At 37.2% G+C, this 22,647-nt stretch overlaps 1 protein-coding gene across 1 annotated transcript in view; it reads right to left on the bottom strand.

Annotated features, from left to right (window-relative positions):
- COL4A3 (collagen type IV alpha 3 chain) overlaps window positions 1–22,647 on the bottom strand; it is a 57,846-nt gene that overhangs the window by 29,298 nt on the left and 5,901 nt on the right. The window contains exons 2-20 of the mRNA XM_071566721.1: window positions 16,023–16,079; window positions 13,273–13,362; window positions 11,927–11,971; window positions 11,422–11,466; window positions 11,066–11,128; window positions 10,438–10,491; window positions 9,607–9,633; window positions 8,998–9,075; window positions 7,922–7,984; window positions 7,386–7,421; window positions 7,227–7,268; window positions 6,943–7,020; window positions 5,374–5,436; window positions 5,053–5,109; window positions 3,714–3,758; window positions 2,273–2,326; window positions 1,849–1,890; window positions 435–522; window positions 52–87 (exon numbers count right to left, since the gene is read on the bottom strand). Of these exons, the coding sequence (XP_071422822.1) occupies window positions 52–87; window positions 435–522; window positions 1,849–1,890; window positions 2,273–2,326; window positions 3,714–3,758; window positions 5,053–5,109; window positions 5,374–5,436; window positions 6,943–7,020; window positions 7,227–7,268; window positions 7,386–7,421; window positions 7,922–7,984; window positions 8,998–9,075; window positions 9,607–9,633; window positions 10,438–10,491; window positions 11,066–11,128; window positions 11,422–11,466; window positions 11,927–11,971; window positions 13,273–13,362; window positions 16,023–16,079 (1,063 nt within the window). The remainder of the gene's footprint in view (window positions 1–51; window positions 88–434; window positions 523–1,848; window positions 1,891–2,272; window positions 2,327–3,713; window positions 3,759–5,052; window positions 5,110–5,373; window positions 5,437–6,942; window positions 7,021–7,226; window positions 7,269–7,385; window positions 7,422–7,921; window positions 7,985–8,997; window positions 9,076–9,606; window positions 9,634–10,437; window positions 10,492–11,065; window positions 11,129–11,421; window positions 11,467–11,926; window positions 11,972–13,272; window positions 13,363–16,022; window positions 16,080–22,647) is intronic.

Genomic DNA, 22,647 nt, shown 5'->3' with positions numbered 1-22,647 from the left:
AGATAGGAAGAACAATGCAATTTATTATAGGTGCTGGATCATTGCACATACCTGGTGTACCAGTAATTCCAGGAGGACCCTGTGGCCCTGCAAAGCAATGTATTGAGAACTTGAGTTAAACCACTTTACACTCAAAGTCACTATTCAATAATATTGACTACAAACTTTGATCTTCTGCATTTTAAGCTTAAAAGATAAAGTAAGAATTTGTTTTTTCCTGAATAGGACTCTAATAGTCATGCAACTGTTGCATGCTGACAATTATTATTAAGAGGAAGTAATGCCATAAGTGAAAGTCTCAGGATATATTTCAAGTCTGCAGTCTGATGGGAGTTTAGGAAATATTTTTGTAAGGTGCTCAAAATGTAGTCTGCAACATGCCCTTTGAGTGGACTGCTCTTGCTAAAAGATTCCAGTTTTGATGTCCAACTCACCAGGCATGCCACGTTGACCTTTCGGTCCAGGAGGTCCAGGGGGTCCTTCATCTCCTTTTTCACCAACCACATAATCATAATACTCCGTCTTTAGGGAAAGATAAGAAAAGAAGGAGTTGCAAGAATGAAGGGAGAAGCACAGTACCTCTCACTGAACATTTGGTTAAAATAATGTTATGACCTCATTCATAACTTTGATGTTGTGACACCATAAGACCTGACTAATCACACAGTAATTAGAGGGAACCAGAATTGAAATCATAATTGCTATACAGAGACAATGCCAAGAGACTTGTTCAAATAGGTGAGGCTGAGACTTCAGCTTGGTTCCTTGACACTCAGAGAATGTCTCTGCCTGCAGGTACAATTACACAGGCAAGGTGTAAGGTGGAGGCCCAGTCATGAATATGATGGAAGCCATGAAATAGCAATGATTGTTGAAAAAAATCTCTAGGATCACTCAGGCTAATCCACGAGCTCAAAGCAGCATCAGCTATATCTAGATTAGTCTTCTAAATTATCATACATGAAAAAAGACCAAACTCAACTACTTAAAAATCATGTAGTTTTAAAAGGCACAGTTACAAAAATTAACACTTAATTCATTAACATTTAATATTATGATGTTTCAAAGTTTCTGCAAATTAGTGGCAAAATCAAAATGCAATTTCCTGTAACTATTTGTGTATAACTACAAATTTTTGCTCTTTTCTGGATTATTTTGCATGGGCACCATCACCAGAAAATCATTATTATAATAATTACTGTGCCTTGATAAATAAACACCACACTGAAATTTAAACTGACTTACTAAGGCAACAATTTCAAAATGAATGAAAAACTGCCTAAAATGAAAATTCAAGATTTTTACTTTTCTCCTACAGATTTTTTGAAAAGCAGGGTTTTTTTTTTTAATATTCTGCCAATATCACAAAAAATTCAGCTTTTTACAAAGCTATTTATTTTAAACAATTTGGCCAGAAGGTTTCCATGAGGTGCACATGGGGCCTTCTGGAAAGGCCCCAGGGAGACAGCATGGTTAGACAGAGAAATCATAGCAACTCTTGCCTTCTTTCAAAATCCTTAGGATTTTAAAATTAATGCCACCTGCTCTGGAACTGATTAGACATTGGTTTAAATATAAAGTCCTGTGAATTTTTGTAACTCTTCTCTGACAGCCCAATCTCTTGCCAAAATTGCTGGATCTGAGTGAGGTCTAACCAGGCACTTGTCCTGCATCCAGCTCCAAAGGAAGGAAGATTTCATCTGTGTGAGAATCCCAGCAATACCAGTACTTTGCAAAAGCCATGCCTCGATTAGAGCATCACAGGTCATCCATTATTGCCTCATGCAGTCAGTTTGGTTTATTATTATGATTTAGAAAAATGATATGATGAAGATAATTCATACTTACACGACCACAAGCTCCAGGTGGGCCAGGGTTTCCTTTCATCCCCTTCATCAGAGGACAGAGATTGGGTTATTTATAAAAAACAATACAGGGAATAACATTAACCCACTGTTACTTCAGTACATTGTTCATAACATTAAGGAAGAACTTCTGCTCCTGACCAGTCCTTCACCACCCCGTTTCTGTTCCGTGCACAACTATTCAGCCACAGACACCAGAAACTACAGGAACTCAGCAGACATAGATGGACACAAGTTCAAACACATAATGTATTTCACCTGACCTATTCCCTGTTCCATGATATCATTACCTGTCATCTGTTAGGTCAGTAAAACATGTATCCACAGTGAAAAATGCAACTATATAATAGCCCCAAACATAACTTATCCTCACCTCCAAAAGCAATAACAAACCCATTAAATAATACCTTAGCTCCTTGCCTTCCAGTCAGTCCTGGTCTGCCCTGTTCACCCTTTGGTCCCTGGAGATGACAGTACACAATTATATAAGGATTCATCTTTTAGCACTGACACCAGTAAAGATCTAAAATGCAAAGCTTTAATCTTTCATGGTGATGGTAAGGTGACTGCGACTTGCTCAGGGGAAGAAACCTCAGTGAAAGACCCAGTTTGAGGCACAGTTCCATGTCTGTAGGAACTGCCACAGGTCTCCCATTCAAACTGCCTTTATTACAGCACACTCCAACACGCCTGTGGTGGAGTTACTCTAATAGCACAAATGTAGGAGGCTCTGATTTGTTCTCCCTCTGCAAACTTTTCCTGAAAAGGAGACAAACTGAACACAGTGTGAGACTCTCACATTTAACAACCCTCTCCAAGAACTCAGTCAGTCTGCATGAGGGTGCTGATCTCAAGAGGTGTCAGCAACACCAGGAGGCAAAACAGACTGAGGCTTTCTGCAGTTGTACACAGGCAGGGCAAAAGGACTTCACAGAGGCTTATGTAGCTGAATGCACTGCTAGTCAGTGAAGTTGAAATGGGAACAGAGCAATGACATGTCTTTGTCATGACAGAAAGTTTTCTTTCTGTTAACAGAGCTTTGCAGTCTGTCATTCTGTGTTCTTTGTCAGACTGGAATGTGTTTAGACTGCCTGTGAAGGTCGTTTTAGCATGACAAAGATGTTTTAATAAGATACATGTGAAAGGGGCTATTCTGGCAGTAAGAATTTTGATAAGATATTTGTAAGGTCACTGTGACTCCACAGAATTTGTTCAAGTGGAAGTGAACAAAATAAAAGAAATGATATTTAACCAACTGAATATAGTATTTCAAATACTTGAATGGTTTCAGCTTTTACATTAATACACAAATGAGATAAAATATGCCATTTCATAAGTCAAATAAAGAATTATGTGTTGACAAAAAGAGAAATGTGTTGTCTCATATCTATCAGTCACCTTGTTTCAGGCCAAGACAGCTGTGACCCTGACTATAACTTTTCTTTATAAAACAATGTCTTTGATTCTAGTGATTAAAAACTATTAATTTTTCATCTTAATTTATGTCATAGGGAAGGTGTAACTTTTGCAAAAATTGCATTGTGACTAACCAGAATGAGACTAAGTGGAACTAATTTGGCATGACTTGGATTGTGTCTCAAACTCAGTAGACAGTCAGCAGCAATCGACAGGTATTTGATTTTAACAGAAAAAACATCTACAAACTGAGCCTCTCTATGAGGACATATTTTGTTACAAGGCCAGCTGTGTGAAAGGAAATGTTTTGGTATATGCAAATCAACAATTCCAAACACATTCTTCAATGAGAAAAAGCTGTGACAGGAAGATACAACTGTGATAAACAGATCACTAGTACTTAGAAAATGTTTAGAAAGCTTCCTTTGTTACCGGTAAGCCAGGTGGACCTGGGGCACCTTCTTTTCCAGGTTTACCCTACAAAGGAAAAACATAAAATAAAAATAAAATTAAAATCCAGGGTCATTGCATTCTACGTCCATAGCAACTAGATTCTGTGCACACTATATGCTAGTTCTGTATAAATTGTAAAAAGCCATTAAGGTTAAAGTCTTCATTAATCATAATTAATGTTCATAAAACTATACAAAACAGGTAGTAGGATATTCCACAGATATTCCTCCTCTTGTGGGGGATTATTTGTGCTAGACTTCACCAGCAGAAAGTGCCAGGCAAGTGCAGAAAGCTTGGTGCAAAATCAGGTTCTGCAGAAGGAAGACAAATGACAGAACAACACAGTAGCAAGCAGCCCTTCTAATGGTGAGCATGGAAGGAAAACTTCACTCTTAACCCCACTTCTTGCAAGAGAAGACTTGAAGAGAAATTACTTAATGGAAAAGAATAGGGACTGCACTTCAAAGGTATCTGAAGCAGGGCAGTAGATGGAAAAGTGAGAACAGAAAGAGGTAGCATGCCAGAGGTATCTGCTGTTTTCAATGGCACAGCACATTTGGCAACGTTCTGGTACCCAGTGTGGCAACAAAACAGGTTTAAGCAATTCCTAACAACAACTGAAAAAGAAGAGAAGGGAAGAGAGAGAAAGGGGAGAAATGGGGAGAGAAACAGAATTAAATAAAAACATAATTCTGGATATGTATACCTAGCTTGCAACCTTGAAATGAGGCAAACCTGGTTCATTTAAAATCCACAGCAGGAAGGCAGTGAAAAGGTAAAAGTGGGGAGGGGGGAGATGGTGAGCTCAGAACAACAGGAAAGAAAGAACAATTTAGATTTTTTTTTTCTCCACAGTATAAATCAATGAAATTTAAAGTAATTTTGAAGAAAATGACTAGATGGTGCATTACAAAAAACCTAGCAGAAGTATTTCAGAACTTAACCAAATGATAATAGAGAAGAGAAGAAGGGGAGCTGGAATGTCACTGTCACAGGTTCAAAACTCTCTTGAACAAAATAGAATTGTTTGTAATTCTCTTCTACAGATACACTTGCACTTTAAAGCCTGTACGTGTTCAGCAGAGCACATTTTTTACTAAGTTTCAACAGTAGAACCTTTCTAGAAAAACATGTACTCATGGCATGTGAGCCTACAGGAACAGTCACTTGACTGTCATTTCTCATCTACATGAAAGACCTTTTGAATTTAAGAAAATCTGCTCTGACTGGCATTGAAGCAAATACTGGAGAGGAACATCAGTTTAAAACTGCTTTTCAGAAAAGACCAACATATGTGTATCCAATTGTTTGCACACACCTCTGCTCCAGGTTCCCCTCGGTCACCCTTTTCACTTTGAGAATCACCAATCGGCCCCTGTAACAAAACCACACTCAAGATACACATATTTTGAGACTCATATTTTCTAAATTAAATATGCATTTAATTATTATTTTATCTTTAAAAGAATGTAAAGCACAGTTAGAATGCTATTAATAGGTGTTCTACTTATTAGTTCTATTCTTGTAATTAAAGGTTGAAATAAGTAGTGTGAATACTGGACTCTAAAGAGTAACATTTATTAAGTAGCATTTAGAGTGGCAATAGCCGGTGATGCTGCCTGAACATCTGGCCACTTACTATAAACCCCACTGGCCCTGGAAGTCCTCTTGATCCTTTTTCTCCTTTCTCTCCCTTCAAGTCCTATTACACAGGAAAAAAAGAATTTACTATGGTCTCTTGGATTTTTCTGTCCTTACCATGACGCTCCAGTTTTACAAATAGGAAATCGTTATGTCATCACCAACCTTCTTTAAGCAGAGAGGGTGCTACTTAAATGACTAAGAAACAGAAACTTTGTATCAATGCTCCTGCCTAAGTCTACGATATTTGAAAAAGAAACGCTCTGCACATATTGCAGAGCAGAACAAGTTCAAAACAACTTACCTGTGTCTGCATGCAAGGGGACTGCAGTGAATATCCCCACAAATGGCAACAAGGAGCAAGCATTAGTAATAATGATAATGACAATAACAATAATAACAATAATAATAATAAAAACAACAACAATAATGATAATAATAAATAATCTTAGTTGCTTCACTGGGGCTACAGTTACTTCCAAAATACAAATGCAGTGGCTACCCAGGCCATCCTTGTCTCTGTGAGCATAAGATTACATTACTAGGTAGCATCATTATGTACTGGGCCAAAGACTCGGGTCACTGTAAAGCCAAAGTTTATGGACTGCCTAATTATTACCTGGTTAGACTCATGCTACAAAATATTTATGTAATGAATTTTGAAGGGGTTTTAAACCTTAACGCCCAGTGTCTCTGAAGAATTGCCATTTCCCCATGATAAACTACCACAGCTGTGACTGGAAAGTGCTCCAAGTGGTCCCTATTTGATTTAAACAGAGAGGGCAGCTGTGCCTAAAAGCTGGAAGTTGCTTCTGTGATCCTTCTCTTCCCTCCTCAATACAGTTTTGTGCAAAACTCACTTTTTATTTTAGCACAAAATGGACAAGGAGTTTTGATAACTCTATGGATTAGTTGAAAATTGAGTAAGAAAAACAGGTTGAAGACTCATCCTGTTAATATGTCAATACTTAAAATTACTGCTCTTTAGTTTCTATATAATGACAAAATCAAGAATTTTAATTCACAAAGCAATATTTAGAATTAAACCTGAATCAGAATGTTTCCTTTCTTCAATACTTACTGTCTTTCCAATGCTTTCCATGATTACTCATTTTCAGTAAAAACAATGAGAAAACAAACTACAATTTTTTCATGAACATGTTGTAAGCTTTTGTGAAACTCTGGTACTTCAGAGTCCTGATATTTTCAATGACAAGGCTGGGAGGTTCAACACAGCTGTGGCTTTGACAGCCATCCAGAAAATACAAATTGATTTGGTGGGGCTAATAGTGATTTACTCTTCATGTACTCAGAGATCCACTGCAGGTGGTTACTAATAGGCATGTAGCGTTCCAGTGGCTTTGGGCAGATGTGCACATGGACACACAGGCTGAGCTGGCTTGTACAGACAGACTCTAAGAAAAGCTTAATAACAACAAAACAAGTCAGGAAAACATTAGGATGGGTAAAAGGTAATGTATCAGAACAATGAAGATGAAAACATCCTTTCAGAGTAAAACGTGGGAGGATGGCCTATTGTGAATGTGATGTTTAACAATTTTACTACCGTCATGTTGTCTGGTCCAGTCAATGTCACAATAACAGTTCCTGGTGGTCCAGGGGGGCCAGTTAACCCAGTGTCACCCTGGAAAGAAAAAAAAAACAAAACAAAATAGAGTAATTACAAACAGTGTGGGTTTCCAACATTTTCCAACAAAAGACTTCCACATATACACTGAAAAATGCTATTTCATAATACTTACTTCCCCAAACATTTCACCACAGCATATGAGAACATGAAGAAAACAGATCCAAATCTTACAAAATGTTTTGTGCTTTTTATGAAATTACCTTTCTTCCTTTGGTTCCTATCACTTTCAGTCCCATAAGACCCTGTAAAAAATCCCCAAATGTTATTTTATAAAAAAAATTAAAAACACTTATAAAGATGAGTTAATTAATGTCACACATAATAGAAAGTTTTCATTTTTATTACGAATCTGAGACTACCTTAGGTCCAGGAGGTCCTGCTTTCCCTGGCATGCCCTACAAAAAAAGAAAAAAAAGATTCTTAATTAAAAGAAAAATTACCATCTTCAGTACTGCTATAGGTGTTTTGAAATACTCAGCTTTCACATGAATTATGAATTACATTGATATTTTTATTCTTTCTTCCCCTTTTACAACTGCAAGTCATTGTCAGTGGTTGACAGACTGTTAGTCCAGTCTAGTTGCAAACATATACATCTCTCAGGGCTATGTATACCAGTGTTTAAAGTGAATCAATGGGTAGTTATTTGAGAATTAAAATTTATGCCTATGTGGACAAGGATGCCTCTGAAGACATAGAGATTATCATGCATAAAAAGAACCAAAAGAAATTGTAAACAAGAATCAGATGTGTGCAGAAGGACATGGATTTTACGTCCACATGTGTCTAGCCCTCAGGTAAGTCTGGGAGGGTCAGGTACTTATATTTGTGTAATTCCATAGGGTTCAGGGCAAATCAAAGGTTAAGGTAACATGTGAGATATGTTTATACTCACTAAAGGTCCTGGAGGTCCCTGTGGTCCAAGTTCCCCAGGATATCCTTGAGCACCCTGAGCACCCTTCATATTAAAAAAGAAACAGGAATAAATCTCCTGGCAAGATTATGAGCAAACCCCAGTGTTACATTCAATGAACTGAATAACAAACCCAGGAACAGCACTGTTTCTGAATTTCTTTTTCATGTCTCAGGATAACACAGAATACGTCTGGCATATGTTTTGAAACATGAGAAAACATATCTGTTCTAAAAATAAACTACAGTGAGGATGGAAGTCTTAAGAGAAATGTGGAATCATAATCCATACAGTCCTGTTAAGTGTTCCTAATAACCCTTCAATCTTCCAAATATTCTAATCAATAAATCCTGTAGTTTAAAGCTTCATTTTCAAAGAAAAGGTTTTTTAAAAATTTTCTTTTTAATTTGATGCGGTTTATTGTAACAGCCAAAAGAAATGCCAGCTCTGTCTTGCCCTATTAATATTAATTTAAAAAATATAGACCATACCGTCTTTTGTTAGTACTCTAGAAGTTGAGCTGGTCTAGTCTGTTCAATCTTACTTCACTGGGAATTTTGGCAGTTGGACTAGATGGCCATTATAGGTTCCTTCCATCTGAACTATTCTATTCTATTCTAGTCTAGTCTAGTCTAGTCTACTCTATTGTTGGGGTAAACTCATAAATCTATGACTGTATCTAAAGTATTGTTTGTCTGCAACCTGACTGGCCTATCTCACTCTACCGGCACATAATGGACACTATTGGTTCTGATGGCAAAATTAATTACAATTGTCTTAGTGTACTCTTTTTGTAAAGTCAGGAGACTTCTAATATATTGTATTGATTAGATTATATGAAGTTAATATTTTAAGCCACAGAGTTGATTTTGGTTTAGAAATTAGTGACATAATTGTAAAAAAATACTGTATCTCTCTTAAATAATACATTTATGTTATAAAAATACAAAATAATTTTAATAAATATGGATATTATATGTATTTATATATCATTATATGTAATAATATAAATATTTTTATAGCTATATATCTGTCTCATGGATTTAATTTTCAGTTACCTGAAGTCCAGGCATTCCTGGCAATCCAGGATCACCTTTTGCATCATAATCTTGGCTATATCCATCTGCAGGGAACCCCTGGACAGTTAGATAAAAGGAAACATAAAGAGCTATGCTGTAGAACTCTGTAGTGGAACAAATCTTCTAATAGAGTTTGCAGGGAAATAAGCAGCATCAGAACTGCATAATAATGGAAATTTTCCATTATGGATAATTCTACCTTTAAAAAAGATTTTATTAAACACAATACACCTTTTCCAGTCATTCCAGTTCTCTGTTAGGAGCAGTCTTTTCAGATATACCTACATTACTCCTGCACAGTGCTGGACTTCAATTTATTTTTGATACTTTTTAACCCTTTAAAATACTCTAGTCCATGTGCAGACTTCTGTATGAATTGATGAGCTGTCTGTGGGAGAAGCTTAGCTCTTTGTGTGCTTGAAAGTACTAGTAAAAATGAAGCACCAAACTTTGTGGTTGCCTCTTTTGGAAAGCAAAACTTCTGCTTCCCATGAAAGGAGATGTTAAGAACTCTTTTCCAGCAGTGGACAAACACACAAACACTGATAACCAATAAATACTTCATGTAATATGATGCAAATAACTGACCTTCTCTCCTTTGATACCATCAATACCCTAGGAAGAAGAACAGTCATATTAAAACAAAAAAGTAAAAGAGACAGTGCTGAAAGGACACATTCTAAATATTCCCTAAGCTTGGTGCTCTTCCAATTACTTATTTTCATGTTTACTATGCCAGGATTCAACTAACGAAGAAAGGGCATATTGTTAAAAATATGTCACAGGTACAACTCTACAGTGAAGGCAGAACAGCTTTGAAGCCTGACCTTCACAAATGAATAAACAAATAAAATTAGAAGAGCTGGTAAAAGAAAGATCATGTTTAGAAGTTATTAGATTTGAAATCACTGGAAAAACTGACAGCATTCCTTTTCCGCTTGTTTAGAAATTTCTCTTAAAAATACATTTCTACAGACAAAATCCCAAATCCTAGGGTTAAAGCAATGCACCCAGAATGAGAAGTTCTGAGTTCAATCCATATTGCTTATTGACTTAATTATGCCATTTTTTCCCTCAAAGACATTTAGTTATGACTGAAACTGCAATCTTCTAAATATATCTTGGACACTTTTAAAGATGCAAGTGGTAAATTCTTATGAGTATACCTTGAGATTAAAGAACTAACTCCAGTCAATGAATTACATGCACTCATTAATTAAGAAGTTGAGGTCCAAGATGCAGCCAGTAAAGCATTACTTTTAACTTTGGTCTCTTTACCACACAATTTTCATACTAACAAAATGGGGATACCGATATATTTCCACTGTTGTCAGAATGAGCTCATGTGAGGCTCTTCACTCCTTCAGTGAATTGCTTTACGTGGCAGGAATGACACAACATGAATGACACAGAACTTACTGGAACACCTGGAGCACCTCTTCTACCTGGAGGACCTGGAAATCCTTGATCACCCTGAAAATAGTCACTGTGATTATTTATGTATATCACTGTTTATTATTTAGTCTGATTTTAGCAAATGTGGTTATAAAAGAAGTAGCAGGCATTATTCTGAGTTCCTTTTTCAGAATGCAAGCATTTGCTCATAGAGCCCCAAACCTAGTAAATCTGTACCTTAACATTATGCCTTTTCTTTTAATTACTTTCAGGACTTATAAACTGCAAGCTAGATATTGGTGAAATAAAATTAACTAACTATCTTCTCTACAATCAATTGCAACAGAAGGACATCTTGGACAAAACTGATTAGCTCTTCTGGATTAAATGAAAAAAGTTTTACCTTCAAAATATCAAACATTATTCTTAACTTTTAGCAAAGGCCATTAACATGCATTATTTAATTATCTATCATACACAAAAAGGCAGAATTTTTCCTTCCTCTGGTCTCATGATTCAAGTTTTTTCTAACTAATAAAGTCACAAACCAAAGTAAATCAAAGTTCTTATATATCGAGGAAAACTTAGAATAATTTTTGGCCATTCCCAAGCACAGCCAAACAACCTCCCAAATATTCCGCTTGATTTGTACCTTTGTGCCGTTGCATCCTGGAACACCCGAGCGCCCAGGAGGCCCAACAGACCCTGGTTCTCCCTAAAAACAGGCACAAAATCGACACAAGCATTGTTTTTGCACATTCATATTGTCCTACAGAAACACTGAAAAGTTTATGTTGGAGCAGTGTTTCACAAGACTTGACAGATTGCAATGTATTCTTAAATCATTGCAATGAGTAAGAATTGCTGATGCCAAGATTTTTATCTCTAGGCCAATTGTCAGAGACAAAGTTGATGTTGAGACTACAGTGAGCACACTGAGCTGAGGATAATTGGGCACTGAAGACTGTAACAAGAGGAAATGGTTAAATCTCTTTCATTTTTACTTACTGGAAGGCCTGGAGGACCTGAAAATCCGGGTATTCCTGGGAGCCCCTAGTGATATAAACCCAGAGGAATAATATTACAAATATTAAACCAAAGGTCATGATGCAGTTTTTCTTTGATTTCATTCATAAGAAGATGATTCTATCAAAAGATCATTATTTCCTTAACTCTTCTGACTGTGAACAAAGCATAATGGTAGCTTCACACACTTCTAACATAGAGTGGATTTGCCCATAGGAAAAAGAGCCCAAAATAAATAAAATTCTTCATGGAATCCTAGTCTGACTTTTTCATAGCACACTCAGTTATTAAATACACAAAACAAGGACCTTGTACTTAAAATTCAGCAAAAAAGGCAAAAGTTCTAAAAATAAATGTGTCATAAATTTTAACCATACTTTAAAATAATATAAAATATTTTGCTTTTATTTTCACATATTATTAAACCAAGTTGGCATTTAATATGACATTTAAAACATACAAGTTGGTTTAAAATATAAACACTTACTCGTATACCTTTGGGTCCAACTAAGCCCGTGAGCCCTGGAGAGCCCTGGATCACAAATGGAAAGCAACATATTTCAATAGGATTGAGAAAAAGCACATATATGTCAGTGGGCCATGCAGTATTTTAATATCAATAGCAACATGTGCACACAAAAACAACTATATAGATAAACAAATGATTTGTGTATTACAGACATTAAACAAAACAACCATTTCATACAACTTGCACAAATTTTGGTGTCTTACCCTCCCTTTCATGTTTTCAAAGAATGTATCATAGAATCCTGGAACAATTCAAGTTGAAAGACACCTCAAAGATCATCCACTTCCAATCCCCCTGTCATTGGCAGGGACAATTTCCACTACAACAGGTTGCTCAAAGCCTCATCCAAGCTGACCTTGAACCTTTCTCTCCTTCTCTTTCTGGGCCTCACCATCCTCATACTCTCATAGCGAAAAAAATGTAGGATACGTCTCATCATAGGTAAAAAAGGTAACAGTGTATACTGAGAAAGGATGCTGTGGATTTATTCAAACTGTGAGACCTAGAAGTGCTTCCCTGTGAGGAAATAGCCAGAAAGTCTGGTTAAATGCTGTAGCCACATTAGTGTAGGTCCTAGACATAACATGATTGTGGCAGTACTTTCCTGATTTATACTGTAGCTGATAACTTATTCACCAGGGTCAATTTATTGATAACAGCAAGATTACTGCTCCTCAAGACAAATATAAATAAAATGTTTTAATGCGCAATTTATTTGATGTTGGGTTTTTTCCTGGTCATGTAGAAGTCATTCATATTCAACCTCAGTTTAGGCACACAGAAAGGAAAGCAAGCTCAGGTCACTGAGACCACTCTCTCCATACTGCAGGCAAATAGGTATTTCCTAAACAGATCATGATTTATCTTAAAAACCACCTTTTCCTTCAAATTTTCCTAAATCTGTTTTTCCGCTTTGTCTCCATAGTAGCTTGTTTCCTTTTTTCCCCCCAACACAGGTCAAAATGTTGATAGATGTTAAGATAAAAATTGGAAGTTATGCTGCAAAAATCTGTTTGGACTCATGTTCACTGCCCCTGGCAGTTCAGTCCAGGTGCTTTAGCACAGGCCAATGGACAACTGACAACAAAAGCCCATGGTCAGATCAGCTACTTTGGCTCAGTCTAAAACAACCATTGTAGCTGGTGAACAAATGACATCCCTCACCAAGTGGGAGACACTGAAGCAGATTTTGCTTTGGTTTTGGTTTTTAAAACAGAATTGTCTACATAGTCATAGCTAACTCTCACAGTCAAGCACAGTAGTTTCTGTGTGTGTCTCTCTCTCTGTCTCTCATACATACCTACCTTTGGTCCCTGTGGCCCTGGAGGCCCTTCTGGACCAGGAAAGCCTCTTTGACCAGGGGGACCTGGAACACCAGGAAAGCCTTTTTCACCCTGTAAAGATTAAGAGAATTAAGGTCTTAAAATATCCACGAATTCTCCTTTTGACAGCCTGTTTCCAAGGCATTCACTACTTTCAGTACCTATTAGCTTTCTGTTGCTATGGCAGAAATATTACCCTTGCCCACACTGACCTGTTTTTGAGGTACCATGTGCTACCTGGGTCCCACAGCACCACAGTTCCAAAGTATGGCTGAAGCCATCAGAACACAACAGTACTCAAGATTTCACAGAGTATTGAAGTTACCTGACAGTGTGGAAAGTTTAAGAAAGCAGCTGATACATATTCCTTGTTCATATTCCTATGTCTTATTCAGCAACTCAAATCCAATCCATCATAGCAGCCCTAATTTGTAGTTGGCAAACTTAATGCCTGTTGCTGTACAGCAAAGTCAGTTCCAAAACATCAATACCTCTCTTCATTCCAGCCAAGGGAAAAATCAGTGGGAGACAAATGCAACAAACCCATTCAGACAGAATAAAAAAAGCTTCCTTTACATGACAACTTCTTAAAATTGTTCTGAGTTTCAGAGATTAAGACAGCCAACTACTTTTTCATGTGTTGGTTTGGGTTTTTTTTTTTTAAGATCAAGTTCAAATAAACAGATCATGTAAAGGAAACAGAAAATTGAAGTTACACAAGCAGAATACAGGAGGGCTAAGCTATGGTGGAAGGTGCATTTTCAGTTTTTAGTTAAATATAATGAAGATGTAAGTCTTACCTTGGTTTAAATAGAGTGCTTTAAGCCCAGAAGCTCACAGAAAAGGTGTTTCAGCTTTTCACACAGCAGCAATTTAGCATGCTCAACTTTACACCAGTGAAAAGCTGCCTATTCAGGATCTTTCACAACATGACATGATGTGGGAGAGGATGTGACTATCAAGTCTCTCAGAGTCAATTTTCCTATTGCTTTATGCAAAGTTACACAAAGCATCTGAAATTCTGCTGTGCACAACTTTGAGTGTCATATTTGATGTACAGTACAGGATTCAAAAGAGATCTCTGGAAAGCCAAAATACTTTGGCTTGTCCCTCCACCGATTTTCGCGGCTCAAATCCCACAAACACCAGATTTTAAATAGCTTCTAAATTAAAATAAAAAATATATAAAGATAGAATATAATCCCAGAATAATTTAACACAAATGAAAATAAGAATTGCATAATGAAGTGACAGTGAGATCTGTATCATAAATCGGACTAGTTTTTTATCACTAATAGTTTATTTTGTCTACCGGCGTCCCTGGAAAGACAAAAGGATTAACGCTATCCCAGGATGTGCCGCTGGAGGGGGTGTGGTACCAGCTCCCAGGAAAAGAGTGCTGGAGCTGCCTCCCCTGGGCGCGGCACCCGCTCCCTGCAGCCAAGGGATGCGCCCGCAGCCAGAGCAGCCCTGCGCTGTCCTGACATCCTCACTCCCCTCCGTACAGCACAGGCAATTTTATCCATACCTTCTTCTCCACAGATGAACAAGATCAGAGAATTTTCAGGTTGGAGAATTTCTTACCATTGAACAGTTATCAAAACATATTGATTAATGTCATAGTTCTGATTTTCCAAAGCTGCATGAAAATCTTCATCAGTGTGAACAGTGATTAACTCTTCTCTACAAATTGCTCAGTTATTTAACATGGAACTGATGAAGGCAAGGTGGAGGTGTTTATTCTTACTAATATTTCTCTGTTAGTGGACAGCTTGTTTTTTTCTAATTTCTAACTGGTCTCAATTTCACTGGTTAGGACACAGTCAGGGAAGACCAACTGTAAACATGAAAACTGAACATGGATATTTTACTAAAAACATTAGTATTCTCCTTTCCCAGTTATGAAAATATATTTTAATAGTGAACATATTTGAGAGAATTTTTCTTCAACACCAAAATGAAGCTCCCTAAAAGCAAGAGTAGCAGTGTTTTCTGTGGTGCAATATGACATTTTTCTTGGTAAAAGAAGTACAGGAGGGACTAATCACAATCCTAAGTCTTTATAGATGTTTGGAATCTGTTGCTAAGGTTTAGTATGTTCATGGTCAGCCTGAATTACAACCATGACTCCTTCAATAATGCCCCTTTCATTTGTGAATCAGTTGTTTTTCTAACTGCAAGCAGGAGTTTCAAAGAATTTTTGGCATTTGTGTAATTCAGGTTTGTCTAAAAGCCACCCAGAGCGTCTGCCAAGCTGCTATTGGCAACAGGCAGAGCCATGGATCTGTTACTGCTGATAGATTTGATGCTGTTCCTTCAATGCTGGCAAGTTGTTTGTGATTAGGGCCCAGAAACTCATCCCCTGTCTTGATCTACAAGACATTTATCTCTTGATGCCAGTGCATGTAGCTTTCCTTCAGGAACCAGAAAAGGGAGAGGGAACAGGGTCCAAAAATGGAAAGAGGGAAGCACTGAACATGACACTGGTGACACTCCTGGTGGCATTGTGAAATTTGTAACAGGAGAGCTGCTGCCACGGTAATGGATCTGTGGGCATTTGTTAGGAGTATGTGAAAGCGACCTCTAGTGCTTCACACAGTTGTTCTGTTGGTGTTCAAGCATCAAGCAATGCTGTAAACACACTGAATTCACTCACTGTGTCAACTGAACGCATGTATTGATTTCCTTGTGTATAAGCTAATTTTAAAAAAAGAAAATGTAGTTGTTCTTACCTTGCTACCTTTCGTGCTATCACAAAAGCAGGGACTTTTACCTTTGCATACACAGCTCTGAAAAACACAAAGACAAACATTATAATAAAATTATTTTTCTCATTATGTTGTTTGGTGAGGGGCAAGTGAAATCTCAGTGGTTTCAGTAAGGTAATTATTTCACAGATAATACAACTTTAAAAGAATGTTTGTGAAGTTGGCAATTCTCAGCAGTGGAAAGGAGCTCATTATTCCTCTGTACAAACTTTTGAGACAGAAAAGGGCACTAGTTCCATTTTATAGTTGGAGTCAAGGCCAAGAAGCCCTGCCTGCCACCACCAGGGTTATACCACCAGTAGGAAGTGTCAAATTCAAGAGTCTAGGCTCATAAAACATTTACGATTCTTTAAAAAATTTGCTACAGAAACAAACATATATATTGCTATTTTTTAAATATTACAAACTTTTTATACTCATCTATTCCTGAGCCAAGCTGTGTGACAGCGGGTGCTCTCACACAGGGATGTCCCCACTTCTGCAGCAAGTCCTGAGCTGTAGCTGCTTCCTGAATGGCCGAGTCCAGCTGAGCCTGCAGCTCAAAACCCTCCCTGGAGGGCTGGGTTGTTGCACCAAGGCACCCAAACCTCGCTGGTCTGTTACCTCTCCTGTGCAGGTGGCAGCCCCTCTGGGAGCAGGACCAACAATGCTCCTGCACTGGGTACCCTGGCACAGGAGCATAGTAGAGCTGCAAAGCACACCTGAGAGCTGGGAGAGCATGAGAACACTCCACCTTCCTGTGCCCTTCTCCTGCTAGAGCTGTCACACCCTTAGGACCTCAGCTAGCTCAGTCTGGCTGGGAAAGCTCTGCAAAGGGCTTTTCTACAGTCATGTTCACATACCCTATTCCAGTGGAGTGGAGGAAAAAAAATGAACCATTGTAAACATAAGTATGACACATACTAAAATATTATTGAGGTTATTAAAATCATGAATTTCACAGAGATGGGGAGTGAACTGCATATATTGTCCTACTTTGTATATTTAAATTCTTTCACTTGTTTTTGAAGCTCATGGTCAATGGCTTTTTCAATGGAATCAGTGTAGAAGAAGGGTTACTTTTCAGTTTACACTCCCACTTCAGTAAATATTTTTATCACAACTACCATATACTATGTAGTTTACCATATACTAGGTTATAGATAACCCTGTTATAGTTACAGACAATAAGAAATGGGTGACTATCCCACATTGGTTATGAAGATACTATTCTAAATTGCATTAAAAAAAAAAAAAAAGGCAGAGGAAGAAAATGTACTCCTCTATGTTTTAAATTTATAAAGTCATATTGTCATTAAACGTAAATTTTTCCTGTAGCAATCTCTTCAGGGAAAATAATTTACAGAATTGAAAAGTGTCTTTCCTTCCCACAAATGGGGATCAATTTTTTCTGTCATTATCATCCAAAATTGAGGTGTGTGGTGTCATGTACACATTTCATGGTGTTTGTCTCTTTCCTTTGACTACACTGGGAAACTTGACACCTGATTAGGAACTCCAGATCCACTCACTGTAGCTGTTTCTTTTAGGATGGAGGAAAGATGCTGCAAGTAGTGGCTGTTCTCCATGGACTTGACAATTCCTGACAGTTGCTGCTTGTCCTTTAGGTGGCTGAAGTAAGGTGAGATGATGGCACCTATCAATTTTAGAACAGTGCAGGGAGTAATCCTCCAGTGAACTGCTATTTAAACATTCATTTTCCAAATAAATTCAAGTGGCACTGGATCAGCAATTTGGAAAACGAAGGTGTCATGTAAAACAGAAACCACGTAGCTATGCTACGTTTACTATTATGTCAACCAATATGATTATGCTGCCAGAGACATAAGAATAAATATGAGGGCAGAATTAACAATAAAGAGTATCCTGATTTCTTCTTGTTGAGGTCAATCGGTTTGGTATTGGATAATCTAAATTCACCAAGTCAGTTACGTGATACTTTAAGCCCTTAAATATCAATACCAGAGGATAAAGTGATATATATCTCAAAATAAATTTAGAATAGTCTATAAGACAGCTGATTTTCTTGTTCCCTATTCAATGTACCTTCCATCCTTAAGCACTCTGTTCAAAGCAGGTAACACAGATTATTGGTACAGCTCTGCTGAGCAGGACAAAAACCGTAGCTGCTCCGAGAAAGATGCATACACAGTCCACAATAGAATTAGACTGAAATGGAAGGCCCTGCATTTCACTGCTGTACAGGCCTGGTGAGTGGCTTGAGCTACCATGTTCTTAAGGCTTGCATATGAAAATTGTAAATTCACTATAAGACGTCTGAGATCCATTTACCCAGCAATCTCAGCTGCTAATTTAGCTTACAGATTCAGCAGACACATCTGAGTCCAGGAAAGGTGCTGTTTACTGAGGAAAAAGTGCTTCCAGTATTCTAAATTCTCTGAGCTTCTTCACTATAACTGGGAGCACATCCTGGCTGACCACAGAGAGCTTTCCTGAGAAACAGACACAAGTCATTAACCATTATAATTCTATAGATCTCCATGGAGTTGCACCTTATTTCTGCCTGTGAGAACAAGGCTTATTTCTGCCAGTGAGAAGGTTCTTTACAGTATTTTTATGCAAAGCACAGTTTTCAGGACGTGTAGAGCAATCATGAAATAAAATTATTCTTTTGTAAGAGGTATAATCAGCAGAAGACCTGAGGTGTACAGATACAGAAGAAATCTTTTATCTTTTAATCAAAGACAATCCAATGTGAAGTTAAATGCATGAACATGTAGAAACTTATGATGCTACACAACTAATCAAGGTTAATAAACTATGTAAAGAAAGGGAACATTTGTTCTTCGAGAAGTCAGAATGCTTAGAATGTGTTTAATTTGCCATTAGTAAGCTTTCAAATCTATTCAGGTCTTTTTGTGTACACATATCACTTTAAACTAAACTGAAAAGACCAAAGATGATTTTACATTACACAGTCAGTTAGCTGGATAATACTAAATGTTTTGGCATATGATTTTTTATGTAAGATCAGATTATGACTTCTGTAAAGGAGCTTTGAACCAAAAAATCATTGCTCACTTATATTGCTGGATGATTCCATATCCTTGCAAGATGCCTGCAGCTCCTTCATCAAAGGATCATAATAAAATGATAGGATGTTGCCAGGTTACAAAATAAGGAAATTGAATATTAGCTATTAATAGTTTATTCAAAACTCTCACAATAGCATATATGTAAGTATGTATTAATGAAGCCGCAGGTTTTTGGGTTTTGTGATTTTCATAATAATAATCTACATTCCTTTCAAATATTTAGATAAGGTAGATGCCACTAGATTTTTGATCCAAAATCTACGCAAAAAGATAAAGCCAGATCATTGTATGAATACCAAATCAAATTAATTCATCAGTGAACAAAACTTAAAAAACCACAACACTTTCTGGAAGTAATTTATAAAGGAGCTCTTCTCAGAAGTGCTTTTAGTGATAGTTATAGCATTATATTTTTTTAAATAATTACAGTTGAACATATTGAAGAACATTTACTGCAGGGGTTACCGTTTTGTTCAGTGGGTGCAACCTTAACACTGAATTGCCTTCCTACACTATGGATTGGATTCTATGAGACCTCAACATCTTCCTACTCCCTATTCATAGGCTAACTTGAATGATAAAGACATTCAGATGAAAGCTGAGATGAAATGAAATGTATTCTGTAGGAATATAGTAATGTGGCTGCACTGAGGCTTAAGGTTACACTTTTGGCCTGATTGGTCTTTCACTTCCTGGGTGAACTCTACTGATGCCCGAAGTAAATCCTGGTTAACATAAATGAAAGATGACTGTGCAATTTGAGGTATTCTAAACTGAATTAAAAGCAGTGCAAGTGATATCCATTAATTACTCTGGATGGTAAAAATAGCCCAGGTGTCTTCTGTCAAGTGGGTGACGAAGCTGTCACTTTCCCTCACTGGCCATTCCAACTGCTGATCAGGCTCATTTTTAAAAATGCAAGCCTGATTTTTCATTTAAACTTGATAATTACTAGCATCTCACTTATCCTGCCATTAGGTCTTCCAACATCCAGGATCACTTAATTAGGACTCCATCAATACATGGAACAAGACTTACTGGATAATATCTGTTTTTCTGCGATGTCACTTTTTTTCTTTCCACCTTTCTGCTCATTAACAATATCCTGAGCAGTCTACAAATATGCAGGTCATCTCAATGGTCCTTTCTAAGTGGAAGTAAATTATCAGCTAATTTCCAGTTTTCTGTAATTTCTCTTAAGTTCCAATTCTTATTAGAAATTACTTATCAGTAAGCCAGCTCCTTTAAGAGTCTTGATTATGAATTTTCAAGGGCTGCTGACACATAGAGATTTCTGAATTCTTCCTGAGCTGTCTCAGTGCAGAGCAATCACTTTACATGCCCCAGCTGCGTCTATAAATCACAACTGAGCACACAGAACAATCCTGCTAAAACAGTTGATGTTAATACATTCCTTAAAACTACAAAAGGCCCATTTCCCTCATATTCTCTACTACATGTTTTCTGTTACATCTAACAAAGTGGGTGTAATACATTACACTTAACATGAAATGTAAAGGTTTGTGTAGATGTGCTGCACAGAGGTGTTAAATGCTGCACTTTCTGAAGGACACTATAGTGGTAGCTAAACCTTGGACACAGTTATGGTTTTGAAAATTTATCGGAATCTGCTCAAAAAATCTGAGAGCAGACCTGCAAAGAAAATAGTTCCCACTGTGAAAAAGGCTACATAAGGAAAATCTTTTTTTTTTTCTGATGCACCTGTGTTAGGATACTTAGCTAGACTAGCAGAGTCAGTAATTCTAGCTAGACATGGTTAGTAGATACGTGACCCTGGCAGCATAGCCCTCATGTTGCACAACTGCAAATCACCCTGTAAGCATGCAAGGTACTGGAGAATGAGGTCCCCTCACTCCAAAATATTGCTATCAAAACAAAATACCAGTCTCACAATTACAATCTGTATACTAAAAGTTTTTCATGCATTCTAAGCATCAAACATGAATTCATTGAAATTATCAAAGACCACGAAGAACTTTGTGTTTTTTTAGTGATTGCTGGACCAGTACAACAAAACCAAATTATTAAGCCTTCAATAAGTATGGACAACATAGAGCAGAAATAGGAGATGATGAGATGAAGGAAAATATGTCAGTTCCTAAAGCCTGAAACATTGTTTAGTGATTTGTGAACTGGAAGGCAGCCAGACATTCCTACCTTAGAAGACTCCTGTTAACAGCCATGTATGCTACCAGAATTCACAGCATTTTGCCCACCAGTTGAATACCTAGCATACGATGAAAATTATTTGATTTGGACCTTCCATTATAAAGAAATACACCTGTAATTTAACTAACAAATAACTTGGTCAGTAATATCTGACACAGAGAGACCGAGTCTCAAAGGATACCATAGGAGACAACTGTAATGCTGCAGGCAGCACGGTTGTTGAATAAGCTTCATTAAACACTTGTAATGGGAACCTTGCTCAGGGAATAGCTACTGAATCAATATGCCCCCTTGGTGACACAAACCTTGTATTACTGGCTATGTGCTGCTTGCAGTGTGACGTGCAGGAGAGAGGTCCTAAAAGTTTTTGAGTACAGGAAAAACGTAACACTTCGCAGAAGCAGGATTTTGCATTTAACTTCCAGATACACAATCTGTGATCACACAGTGTTAACACACATCTATCTGAACTGGGTAACAAATACCTTACTTTGTATCCTTAATTTTAAACTGTTATGGGTTCTTTTGGAAGTGATTTGCTGTTTCCTGTAATATAAAGACATATTTATCATGCTATTTCAAACCACCTAAGGTAAATGACATGTGCAGAGAAACAGAAGAAGCTGCTCTACATGAACGTTTAAACAATTTTCCATTATGCCAAGGGAACATCTCCCTTCAGAGATTGAAACCATTTAAAAAAAACCTTCTTACTTTTTAAAGCAAAATCTTGTTGGGTAAGAACTTTGTATAATAACAGTTTTGTAGTGCTAGCCAAAAATTTCATAAGTAACCATATATAAGCACAATAAAAAAGTAGTAACACAAACCTTAATTTAAACAGTATAAACTAGATGGAAAAAAAATGGTATCTCTGGTCTCTCTTGCCTATGCTTAAAAAAAATAAACTAATGTCCTTGGGGGAAAAAACCCACTGAACACCAAAAAAAAAAAAAAAAGAAATAAAAAAACCCCCCACCCTACAATTCTAATTTTTCTTGAGATATTTTTCTTGAGATACTTCTTGAGATATGCACAGCATATCTATTTTTGCTCTGAATAAGCCTGTCTGCACAGAAGTTCCCAGAAATCACTGTACCATTGTTGTTCATACTATTGTCATGAAAGCACACCACTCTGTCACTGGGTGTATGTTCCACATACAACTTCCATGTTGCCAACCATATTCTTCTTCAAACAGTTACATTGCAATTAATTACACTGAGCTTCTCCCTTCTCTCCAGCTCACTATCAGTAAACTGTTAGGATGTGTGAGAATAGCAGAGCTTAGCAATCTTCACTCTGCCCCCATGGCATCATCATTGCCTTAGGACAAAAGAGGT

The sequence above is a fragment of the Pithys albifrons genome, chromosome 11 (genome assembly GCF_047495875.1).
Source record: "Pithys albifrons albifrons isolate INPA30051 chromosome 11, PitAlb_v1, whole genome shotgun sequence".
NCBI lineage: Eukaryota > Metazoa > Chordata > Aves > Passeriformes > Thamnophilidae > Pithys > Pithys albifrons.
The sequence above is the reverse complement of the archived record's forward strand: the minus strand, read 5'-3'. Positions and strand labels throughout refer to the sequence as shown.